We start from the raw sequence: 12,346 nt of genomic DNA, 5'->3' as shown, positions 1-12,346 counted from the left end.
TCTACCGAACCCCTATCAACGCCTCAAATACACGATATTACCATCCCGTATTATTTAGTGGAAAGTTTAAAATTTTCCTGTCAAAAAACTGTTCCCATTTCAAAATAATGTTTTTCTTGCGTGACCCCCTATCAAAGCAGGTTCAAGCAAACTATAAAGGCGAGGTGATCATGGTCCTCTTCTTTCAATATGTACAAGCAATTAGTATATAGATAATTATACATGTTAAGACTGCTGCCTTTAAAAAGTATACATGTAATACATGTAGAATGTATAACTTCCATTGGGCTTAAAGCAAACACCACATTATTTTACTATTGAAGATCCAAACCTATTACATAATGGATTATAAATCCATGTCTTAGTTTTCAAAAGGCGGTGTCTACAGACTACAAAATCAATGTTTGTATGTATTCTATTGCCATGTCGTGGGACTGAAGATACAGCATGGGTGCTAAAAGTTACGGACTGACGGACTGACGAATTGATATTGCTTCTATGAGATTTAAACCATTTTTGATATTCTAACTTAAGTGAAGTATTAAAATATTAGAGTGAAATATATTTGATATTGTTACAGAAAAAAACAACAACCTTATTTCACACGGAAGTACACTTTAGTGATTACTAGGTAAAAGGTATTTCGATCTTACATGGAAGCAAACAAATATCCTCTTTTCATTTACAGTTTCCGATAATTACAAAATGTGGTTCATTTTGTGACTATCTTCTGCTATGTTGAGTTGCCGTGACACAACAACACGGCATAAAGGAAACGACAAACACACAGAGTGTTATGTCATGTTATCATGCCGATGGCGCTAACCCACAACAATATCATAGAAGGCAGACCAACATTATTATACCCAACGACACGAGATCTCGAACAAAAAAATCTGTGAAGTAACCAACCTTTATCCTTTATTTGTCGTTTTCTAGGCTGATCACTACCAAATAGAATGTAAATCTCCGCTAGTCTAGTCACTAGTAGTCCAAATATAAATAGCACTAATCTTTTTTCCTTTTTAAATGCCTTTTCTCAACAGCAACGTGCTTACTTTTACCCTACTGCGTTTCAGTATCAATTGTGTCGGGATATATTTAAAATAAAATACACCGAAATATGACCTATCAATTATCACACTGCAAGCAAACAGTTAGTTCTTAATGAAGTCAGCTGCCTGAAGGACTTTGATACGGTCATCAGAAAAGAAAAAAAAAACATTTTCATTATGGCGGCCGATTAACTGGTTCGGTTCGATTTCATACAATCAGTTAACCAGTTTCAAAATTTCGAAATCGTCCAAGCCCAAATCTATTGATCGTTGTAAGCAGTAAGCAACTGCGTATAAATGTTTACTCATTTCATTTATTAAAAAAGGAATTACAGAACTACTCCTTGCCACTGAAAATCAATAAGCATTTATCCCAACAATGGTGAGACAATCTAAGTAGCAAGATTTTGCGCTTGTCAATTTAAATGTGCCATCATAAGAAACTTTAAATCATTTCTGTTCCTGCTAGTATTGTATTTCATAATCATTAAAATAAAAAGCCTTCCTTTTAAAATTCGAAACAAAAATGCTATAGCAGAATCTTGCCATGGCAAAATTGCCAAGGCCGAACCTTGCCATGGCCAAATCTTGCCATGGCCGAATCTTGCCATGGCATATATGCCAAGGCATTTTTTTGCCATGGCAAAATAAAAAAAACTAAGAAATTAATATGGAACATCATATTTCTACCTATAAATACGTTGTGAAATAGTTAAAATCATTTTTTTAAGAAAAATGGAAAAAAAATTGCCATGGCAAAATGAAGAATTTTCTTGCCATGGCAAAATCATGGCAAATGCAATTTTCTCGTACTTATTTACAAAAAAACTAGTAATGATATTATATCAAAACATACTAACTTTAAAATAGGTGGGTTAATGTAACAATTTAAGGCAATTTTCATTTTTGTAAAGCACGTATAAATATGGGCTGAATTTGCCAAATATCGGCGTGGCAAAAAGAAACCGGCGGCCATTTATTTTGAAATCTTAAAAAGTTCCCTTGACGAAGTCTTCTGTTGACTGATGTCATTGGAGATATGAGCATAACAAAATCAGCACGAGTGATAAAATCATGGAATATATGATTTAATAACAATAGTATAGTCCAGAATATCAGTGATACATTAGTCAGTCAAATATTTTAAAGATTTTCTAGTTGATTGACCAGTTCGTTTTGCTCATAATTGTTCTTTACAGTTTTCAGTGAAATGTTTGACATTGTATAGTATGTATAGGTAGAATTTTTTTCAAGTGAGCAAAGTGTAAAAAGGTGTCGAAAACGTTTGAATTGTTTTGTGTGTGTGCGGACGTGCGTGCTAGTGTGCGTGTGTGAAACAGTGTTAACAAACAGAAGCGGTATCACAGTAACAATGCTGCCATACAAAGCATATACACAATTAAATATGCGACCCTGATGTAGCCGACAACCAAAGCCTAATGAGAACCTTTGTAGAAATTTAAAATGATGGAAAGTACGGACAAAAAATTACAGTCAACTATGCTTACGTGTGAATTGTGAAAATGAAAAGAAGTGGACTGCCAACATCACGGACGTGACACAATTTACTGATTATAATGTAAATGCCACAGGGTGTTTTAATTGATACCTTTTCTGGAAGTATTTATTATACTAAATTGTTCAAGCTACATACGGAAAATTTAAGATGTTTCCCGATTTTTACTAATAAAAGCCTACAATTGCTTCGAAACATAATTGGGGAAAACGATATAAGGATTTATTCCGCTTAATTGTTCTCTTAGAAGCTATGGCGCTACCGCTCGTAACGCCTTGATATCAATGGCATATCCAAGATTTTGGTTTATAGGGGAGAGCGCAATTTCTTTGAGGTTTGGGGCGGGTCTGTCAGTGGCCATGACCACCTCAGGAAATGTTTTGCAAATATGCCACGGTAGTGCAATATGACGTACATGTGAGCTTAAATGTTTGACACAATGTCACCATCGAAACTTCAACGGTAAATTTCCCTAGCAAGCAGTTTGATCCAAATAATCAAGTTTTTGGTTGTGTCTGGTCTTGCCACATAAATGAAAAATATTACTGATATAATATGTCAAGACCTCCAAGTTTTAGTGACGGTAGACCGTATGCGCTCCTACTTGAATCTGTTCAATGATATACATCTAATAAATCACAAACGTTTTTAATGTCAAGAGTGAAAATATTTGAAAAGGTCAATTTAAATTTCAAACCATTCAGATCGTTTTAATTGTATAGAAAATCCATTGAAAGCTATGTTTTATCTTAATGTCAGTAACGGGAAAGTACAGTACACAGTCTAATTTGATATGGATACCATATCAATTAAGAGGCCACTTGCATGAAGATACTTTACTCACTTGGTGCTCAGTATTATGTAAGGTTAATTCGCGGACTGATCAGCCCGATGTCAGCATCATGTCACGTGTCTACGGCGTTAAATTCCCTTAAAGTAGCACTATACAGTGTGCTAGACACTGTATGAGAAAATAAACAAACAAAAAAGAAAAGTGAGACATACTGATTACAAAGATAAATAAATTAACGGTAATAAACTCAATAAGGCACCGCCTTGGAAGATTAAATACAGTAAAATTATTATTTTACAGCTAAAGTCAGGTCCTGTCAAGATATTTTACGCACAATAACAACAGTCTTCAGTCCAATTCAATGGAATCAAATAACAAGTTTACTTAATTTATTGGTCATATTTCTTTTTTTTATTTGCAACATCTGTTTTGTGTGATGTCAGTGTTGAGATAGATGAAAAAGAATTAAAACTGAATACTTAACAACGTTTGATGTAACAACAATTAATTACAAAAGCCGTATGAAAACATAGTATACTTGCTTTGTTCATTTCAATGCGTCCCAAACCCCATGTACTTTTCGTGATACTCCGCAAAATATCCATATGCCAATAACTTAGCTAACACAAAAGACCTCTTTTACATAAAAAATGTGTATGTCAATAAACCAACATAAAAGACCACTTTTAAACAAGACATGCATATGTCAATGAACCAACACAAAAGAGGTCTTTTACACAAAACATAATTATGTCAGTATACCAACACAAAAGACCTCTTTCACACAAAACATGCATATGTCAATGAACTAACACAAAAACAAATACTTTTACACAAACATGCGTATGTCAATATACCAACACAAAATACATCTTTTACACGCATATTATCACATTTATCCTGTCTCATTAAGATATTTTACAACTGACATTTTGATCTGGAATCCTACACGTTTTATCTAAACTGATATTATGTCCAACTTTCATTCTTGAAATCATGAGCAATTATTACACAGAATATATGAAAATACTAATGAAACATGCTTGTATATATAAATTGTATTGAGAGTTTGATTAAATAACAAATGAATAAGTAGTCGCAGTACTGCAGCGGAAGATTGCTACTGTATGTTCATTTATTTTTTAAATAAGTCCTACCTGCAGAGACGATTCCGCCAGGTTAAATAATTTGATGAGAATTTTCTACTATTAAAGTTCAAATCTCATAAGATATTTTACCGCAAAATGCACACTGTCTATCTGCAACGTAACGAAACTATCAGCGCATCTATTAAATACATGACTTGAAAAGAACCTGTAATGGTTTCGCTACATTACAGAGTTTCAATACCTTCTTTTGATCGTAATACAAATCATGATTCAGAAGATCTTGAATCAGTTAGTCAGTGGTTAATTAATAACAAAGTTTCCCTGCATCTAGGAAAAACAGAGTCAAATTTGTTCGGCTCAAAGCCCATGTTAAGGTCAGGTAATAACCTTCATATTAGTTGCAATGGTTAAACTATAAAGTCCACTTCATCTGTCAAGTATCTAGGTGCAACTTTAGATCAGAGTCTTAATGGTGAATGCATGGCTAACTCTATTATCAAAAAGGCAAATGCCAGGTTAATATTTCTGTATAGGAAACAGAAATTTCTTACTGATCATACTTAAATACTTTTGATTTTAGCTTTAGCTTTGACTCAGTGTCATTTTGTTCTTTCTGGTTTCACGGCTTATCTCAATTTTGAAAAAAACAAGCTACGGGTTACCCAAAATAAATTAATCAGGTTTATACTCAATCTGGAAAATAGGTCCCATATTGCACAAGAACCATTTATTTCATTGAATTGGTACCCTCTGTAATATGGCGGAACAAATAACATTGTGTCATGTTTTCAAAAATCTCCTGATTATAGTCAATACTTTGTGACCCAAGAGTCTGTGCATTCATATAGGACAAGGTCTAGTGGTAGTGGGTATTTTATGCTACCAAGGGTGAAAAGCTTTGGTTTGAAGTCTTTTTCCTTTATAGGCTGTAAAGTATGGAATATGCTTCCATCTCAAATAAGGAATCTGTCCAGCCTTGCTGTTTTCAAAAGTGCTGTTAAGGATCTGTTTTTAAATATTAGATTACACATGCAGACTTTTGTCCTATTGTGCCAAACTTTGTACCTAGTCTTTAATTAAGTGCAGTTCTTATTATCTTAAGTATTTTATAATTTTTTATTAATATCATGTTTCATGTCTCTCTATGTCAGAACATCACTAACAGGGACCACAATGGAAATAAGGGTTTTCTTCCCTTTATCGTGTTATCCCTGATATTGATTTACTGATATGGTTCATTACATATGCATATTTCATGAATTTTATTATTTTTTTTCCTTGCTGATAAATCTTAATATCATGAATGTTGTCACTGTAGCCATGTTGTCACTATCGAAATAAACAAAAAAAATGATATTCGGAATTTATTTTTACTACAGCTAAGTTTTGTATTATAAACTGGGTCTACGAAGTACGGTGGTATCAAATTATCATATGTTTTAAGAAAGGCAACATTTCCCAATTTGTCTGGAAAATATCAATGAACAAACAGCTTGTGATGCATGGAGTCAGTTTTCATTGATTTTGGAAGTAAAACCTACTTTTATAAGCCTTTCAGTAAGGCATGTATGGGCATTTTTATGATTATTTTTGTGTCACGTAATACCGATGTATGGGGTTTGGTATGTATCTTTTGACAATATTATTGAAAATCTTCACATAAAAGTTCAAAGCCATATAGAAAAAGTTTAGTCTTTGCTGGAAATCTACATAAAAGTCTTTCAAATTGAATAAACAAAATATTGTGTAGTCAAGATTTGAGTAATTCTGAAAAAAGTGAGAAATTTCCTAAAATAGAGAAACTTTATATACCAACATTTTACCTGTATGAAACAGTGCCAATTACTTATAAAATTATATGTAAAGGTATCACAAAAGCATATAGTTGTAGTTTTTGAAGGAGGTAATTACAAAAATAAAACACTACAATGATAAGTCAACAGGTTAAGTCTATTGTATTGTTTCTGCATTTATGTCTTTCTGAGACTTTGATATTAGTAATAATTGGTCAAATCTTGAATTAATACCAGATTACTTTTGTTTCAACTGTTACAAGGTGTTTTGTGTGGATTAAAACAGACTCCTATTTCATTGCGTGAAACTACAATTTGTCCAAACATATAAAGATCGTTTATCAATTACGTGTTATATACATGTACCAGCGATGATGATATTAAACGAATCGCTTTAATAGAATGTTTTCCGTCTTCTTTGTTTAATAAAACTGTTTCAACTATTTCTATTTGGAGTCTTTAAAGTTTAGAAGAGAGGGTACGTGTGCCATTGTCTTGGGTTTTCGGACGACGTTTGTGCCAAGTTCCTATTCTTTCTTTGAACAAAAGCATGACTTTTCGATTCAGTATGAAAGCAAACATTATAAAAACTCCTTGGCTGGCGTTTAGAATGATAAACACGTATGACAAAGCCTGGATACCAGACCATATGTAGAGGAAACCAAATATCCATGTGGTACCAGTTACAGTAGAAAGTTTAGCAAAGATGATGAGTTGATTTTGTTCATTCTGAACGTTTCTCCGTATGATTGGAGCTCTTTTGATTTTAATGACGACATACAAAAACATTGAAAGATTTAGAACAACAACAAAAATTGTCGGAATGGCAAAAGTTAATAGTATTTTCTCTTCCGAAATTATGTAACAGAATTTTCCTCCGTATCCTATGTTGCTAGCAATGAAGACTGAAGAAATGACATTTGCCAGCACAAAAAGTACGGACATTATACAAACATAAATATGGTAGAAAATAAATTGCTTCCATCCTTGGCCAGTCTTCATTGGCTTAGTCTGCGAAAGGACACGAAACATGTGGTACGTGCAAACGTTCATCCAAAACATTGAACATAACCAACTGTAATGAATGAATATACCCACAGCTTTACAGGACAAGGTGTATTGTTCGAATGAACCTTGACTCCCTACAAGTAACAAAGCCTGAGCTACCAATAAATACGCCGCAAATGACATGTTATTCTTACCTGGCAATAGGGCTCTAAGTTTTGGTATTATACAAAATACGACAAGTGTTATCAACAAAGACAAAATAGACAAGGAAGAACTTATGATTGAAACTATAACTTCAGCATCCAAAGTTCTCTTTGGTTGTAGATGCTTCACAATTTTCTGAAAAGTTTCCACACAGATCATGATATGAAGGTGATCGATGTAATAATATTCATTGCTGGGTATTTTTAAATCTTTAATTACTAATCCATCAGTACTTTGTGTCCAAGGTATATCAAGTTCGGATACTTTCACCTTCGCACAAGATGAAAATGGCATGACGTTTATTTCTGTTGCTTTTGATGTCTGATCACATTCATAGTTGATCGGATAAGAAATGGAATACGGCAGTATTGTCAAGCCATCTGTATCAGTCATTGCATATTCTGACATGATGTCAATTCGCTTTTCAAGACTAGAACTCGATACAAATCCATGAAAATCCCTATTGGCCAATAAACGTTTGATTACTTCAAAAAGACGAACGCCTTCATCCATTACATATATAACATGTTCAACTGATTTGTTAATGCCACGAACAAAATCAAAAGATGTTCCATGAAGTTTAAGTAGATCATCTACGACTGTCCACGGCTTTTTGCTTGATTGTACCAGACGTATTCTAGCATCAGCGTACAAGAATCTTGACTGGGACAATGCTTGTAAAGTACCTTTCCCAAATTTCATATCTACCTTAAATGCAATTTGTGCGTCACATAATTCCAAGTTTGAAAAGTTTCCATGAAACACTTTGTATGTATCTAACAACCAGTTAGATTCACTTCCTAATACATCACCAACAGTCTTTATTTCCGATGGCTTGATTCGGATGTACAAAATGAAACTATACAAATCTATAACGTCCTTAAAAATATTGATACAATGTCTATTTCGAAGAACTCTCATCTCAGGACAAAATATGTCTTTACATCGATTCTGAAATAATTATGATAAAATTGAAATGTTTTAAGCATTATTTCTAAACGTAACAACTACCTTACACACAAAACCATTCACACACAAAAGTTGAAAAGGGGGCATGCATTGGCAAAAATAAAAGCCAACATTATGAAACTTGCCATGTGAGGTCATTCTATGATGCTACAGATGTACGGAGAATCTGTAATTATTTGGTCAAGTAATTCCAGAGAAATATGCTTTCATGACAAACTGTCACAAAATATGTTACAAAGGTGCATAATTGTGACAAAATACAAGCTAAAGTCATATTACTTGCCATATCAGGTCATCTCATGATTCCAAATACATGTGTGAAGTTTGAAAACATTTGGTAGAGTTGATTTTGAGAAACCTGCTTTAAAGCCAAATGTTAACAAAAAAAGGGCATAAAATTGATAAAATAAAAGCAGTTATGTCTTTTGTCCTTAGAACACTATCTTATTATGCCAAATACATGTGTGCAGTTTGAAGCATTTGGCCCATTAGTTTCTGAGAAACCTGCTTACATACAAAACTTTAACCTGACATTCGAAGTTTAAAGGGGGCATTTTTGACAAAATCTAAAGCTAGTGTAATGTTACTTGTTCGTGGAGGTCATCTAATGGTACCGAAGACATGTGTGAAGTGTGAAAGCATTTGAATTAGTTGTAGTTAAAAGATAAATCACAAGTATACAATCATTGAAAATGAGAGACTTACAAAAATGATAGTTCTGTATGCAATAAAACTCGCGCATCAGGAAACATTAAAACTATTATTTAAATCTCGACAACCTCCCAAAATTGCAGGTTCTATAAAAAATATATATTAATCAAAAATGTATTGTTATTTTGTCAGAAAAGGATTCATTGGTATTTCGTATCCTCCTTTACCATCTATTTCAGGACTGTTTTGAGTATTATTAGAGAAATGGTATAAAGAATCAGCTGTGTTATTATAACTTATTGACGTTTTTTTAAATACCAGCTTCCTTTCCAATAAGAAACCATTAAAACATCCTTATTTCCTTTTAGACTGATACCATATAAAAAGATTTATTGATGTTGATTTTGGTAGAAATGAATCAACTTTAAATGTATGACCGTTCATACAGTGGTGGCCGACAAGCATGCTTTCATGTTACTTAAGTATTTCTATTAACATAGCCCCTTTAATATCTACAAACATTCTCACCGTCAGAGGATCGTACAGTTGAGACGTTTTGCAGGACGAGCCTTGATCAAGACGGTTCTCCTCGAGAGAAGCAGTGGAAAATCCTTGATCAAAATCAAGGTTAAGCAGTCCAGAAAACGAGAAAGTATCAGTCTTAAGGGTGGTGAACAATTCGCATGTTACTGTGCGAAGCGACATCCCGTTACACAATGCACAAAAAACGTTACGAAACACGTAGTTTTTGTGTTCGAACTTTGATTCGTATAAATGGCAAGCTGTTTCCAGATGGATATCGTACTCTCTCCAAGTTCCAGTAACGTTGCATTTCGAAATAAAATATTTGCAGTCTTGTAACTGTACACGTGAATCAAAAAAACCAAAGGACAAGTCACACGTTTCGTTAGCAAATATCAGTTCGATTATCTCTTTCTCAGACGATGCTTGACTTAAAAGTTCTGTCCTTGTTTCACAGGAGACCACTGGATGAAAGAAAATAATGTCTTCCTCAGCTACACCATTGCAGAGAGCGCAAAATTGATTTTTGAAAATCAACAGGCTTTTATTACTAAAGACAGGTAAGGAAGAATCTATTTTTAAATCCTTTGTATATGATCTGGTACAATTATATCCAAGCATTAAACTGGTGTTCACTGGACAATCTGAAAAGGCCATGAACCCTTTTTGTTTATACGATGGTCTAATTGTTAAATGCTGTAAAATACACATTTGTTTTACATGTTTTTCAGTGCTTGGGAATTGCCCTGTGGAATTATCAAAAATAAATTCTTTCTCGTCTATAACGCTAGGACAACACGTCTTTTCAGTTTCACAGTTGTTACAAAGACACGGTACACAACAGCTCCTTTTGTCCGTTATTGCGTTTACAGTAAAATTACAGAGTGTCTCGTACGGGCAAAATTTCATTTGAGTTTCTACAACAGTTCTCTGGAATTCATTTTTTAATCCTGCTAGGTAATTTATGACCTTTTTCTGGGTTTTCATAAAATATTCCATTTCAGCTATTCCCGGATTATACAAGTTTACCTCGGGATGAAATGGTTCTGTGCGAAATGTCAGCAGTGTTGGTGGAAGTGTTTTTACTGTTGCCGTGATTCCACTTCCGTTTGTTGATGTTGTTTCAATTAATTTTATTTCACATAAAATACAAAACAAAATCCAAAATATCAGATAACCAAGTGACAATTTTAACTTTTTCGACACCATATTTACACTTTTTCAGAAAAAAAGATCCTTCTCCTGCTTGTCTATACTCCCAGTTTGACAATCAAGGATTTCTCCGATTCCATAATGTTTATCAAAAATATCAGTAATAACCAAATGTTATTGCATTATGTATTCCACTTTTTCATCAGTAATGTTGTTTTTGGTGTGCTTAATACATCAAAATGAAAAATATTATTCCTCAGGAAACGTATCCCATTTACTAAGTTAATAGGTAGACAGTTAGATTTCGAGATATACAGAATAATCTGATTGAAAATCAGTTTTATTGTCACACACCTTGTTTACATACGTCAAACATCTAAAACAAATGTGCTGTTCAATTTTGTTATTGCTTGAATATGTCATTACGTGCTATATAGCTGTCATGCATTTTTCGTTATTGGTACTGGAAGAGATATGAGACAGTCAACTTAGTCGAGAGTTTAATTGAAAATCACAAGAGCGATGATTCTCTATAAAGCTCACCCATTGGTAACTGGGACTAACCCACACATCGTGGTGTGAGATCTTAAAATATCCACCTTTTCCTATATCCACCCTTATGTCGCCTATTTGATGTTATAACACTTATTACAATGTATGTATTCTTCATCGAATTCTATTGAAAATCGTTGTTTTTCTAATAAATCTAAAATAAAAGCATTCGTCTATGATTTCTGATAAGGGTTTCCCAATTAATAAAAAACGGGATTCCGTTCAGCGAGCACATTACGTGTCAGTGAGAAAAAATACAGTTCTGTAGAGTAACGCGGCAAAATGACGCGTAATGTAGCAAAATGGGGCGGGAGTAATGTATAAATAAATTTAATACTAGAGCTAAAATACTTGCGCAATGATATGTTTTGTTGTTTATAAAATATTTTCTCTCATGAATTATGATAATTAGCATTTTATATATGGTAAAACACATTCAAAGCTAAGTACTGATGCCCTGTACAGCAATCTAAGCGTAATGCTGATCATTAAGGCTAGTAGAGGCGTAATGTATGTATGAAATTTATGCCAGAGCTAAAATACTTGTAGAGTGACATGGCGTATTGCATAAAAATACATTTTCTCTCATAAATAGGTGAGAAATATTATTTTTATCTATGGTAAACCGCATTATATAGATAGCACTCATAGCGAAGTCATATTGATGATGAAGACCTAGTAGATATAGGCGTAATATTGATTGTAAATACAGACTTTGTTAAGATACAAACACTTCAAAATGAATAATGAGCAACGATTTTATGGAATACGAAATAATTAATTAACTTGCATATTAATCCTCATTTGTTCATTGGGTTGGCAGAGTTAATGTTTGATTCAGCCCTTTCCGTATCAAGGTGTGTTGGGTATTGTTCGCAAGATTCAAGTATGAGCTTTTCATAATCATAATCATCTCCAGGGATGGTTTTATGAAATCTTTTCATTTTAAGATATCTTAAATAATGCAGTGTTTTCTCTCGTTTAAAATCCTATGCAATTTTTCAAATAGAATCTAAAAATAT

At 33.4% G+C, this 12,346-nt stretch overlaps 2 protein-coding genes across 2 annotated transcripts in view; both read right to left on the bottom strand.

The window, feature by feature from the left end:
* Nucleotides 1-12,346, bottom strand: part of LOC123550050 (uncharacterized) — a 32,890-nt gene that overhangs the window by 9,265 nt on the left and 11,279 nt on the right. The gene's annotated exons all lie outside the window — the stretch shown is intronic.
* LOC123550011 (uncharacterized) lies at nt 3,647-8,416 on the bottom strand. Its single transcript, XM_045338459.2, has one exon. It carries the CDS (start codon nt 8,397-8,399, stop codon nt 6,726-6,728), a length of 1,674 nt encoding a protein of 557 aa, XP_045194394.2. The 5' UTR covers nt 8,400-8,416; the 3' UTR covers nt 3,647-6,725.

This window comes from Mercenaria mercenaria, chromosome 15, assembly GCF_021730395.1.
Source record: "Mercenaria mercenaria strain notata chromosome 15, MADL_Memer_1, whole genome shotgun sequence".
Lineage (NCBI taxonomy): Eukaryota > Metazoa > Mollusca > Bivalvia > Venerida > Veneridae > Mercenaria > Mercenaria mercenaria.
The sequence above is the reverse complement of the archived record's forward strand: the minus strand, read 5'-3'. Positions and strand labels throughout refer to the sequence as shown.

Coding starts and splice junctions, on each gene's coding strand:
- LOC123550011 (XM_045338459.2), bottom strand. CDS start 8,399: ATGAGAGTTCTTCGAAATAGACATTGTATCAATATTTTTAAGGACGTT.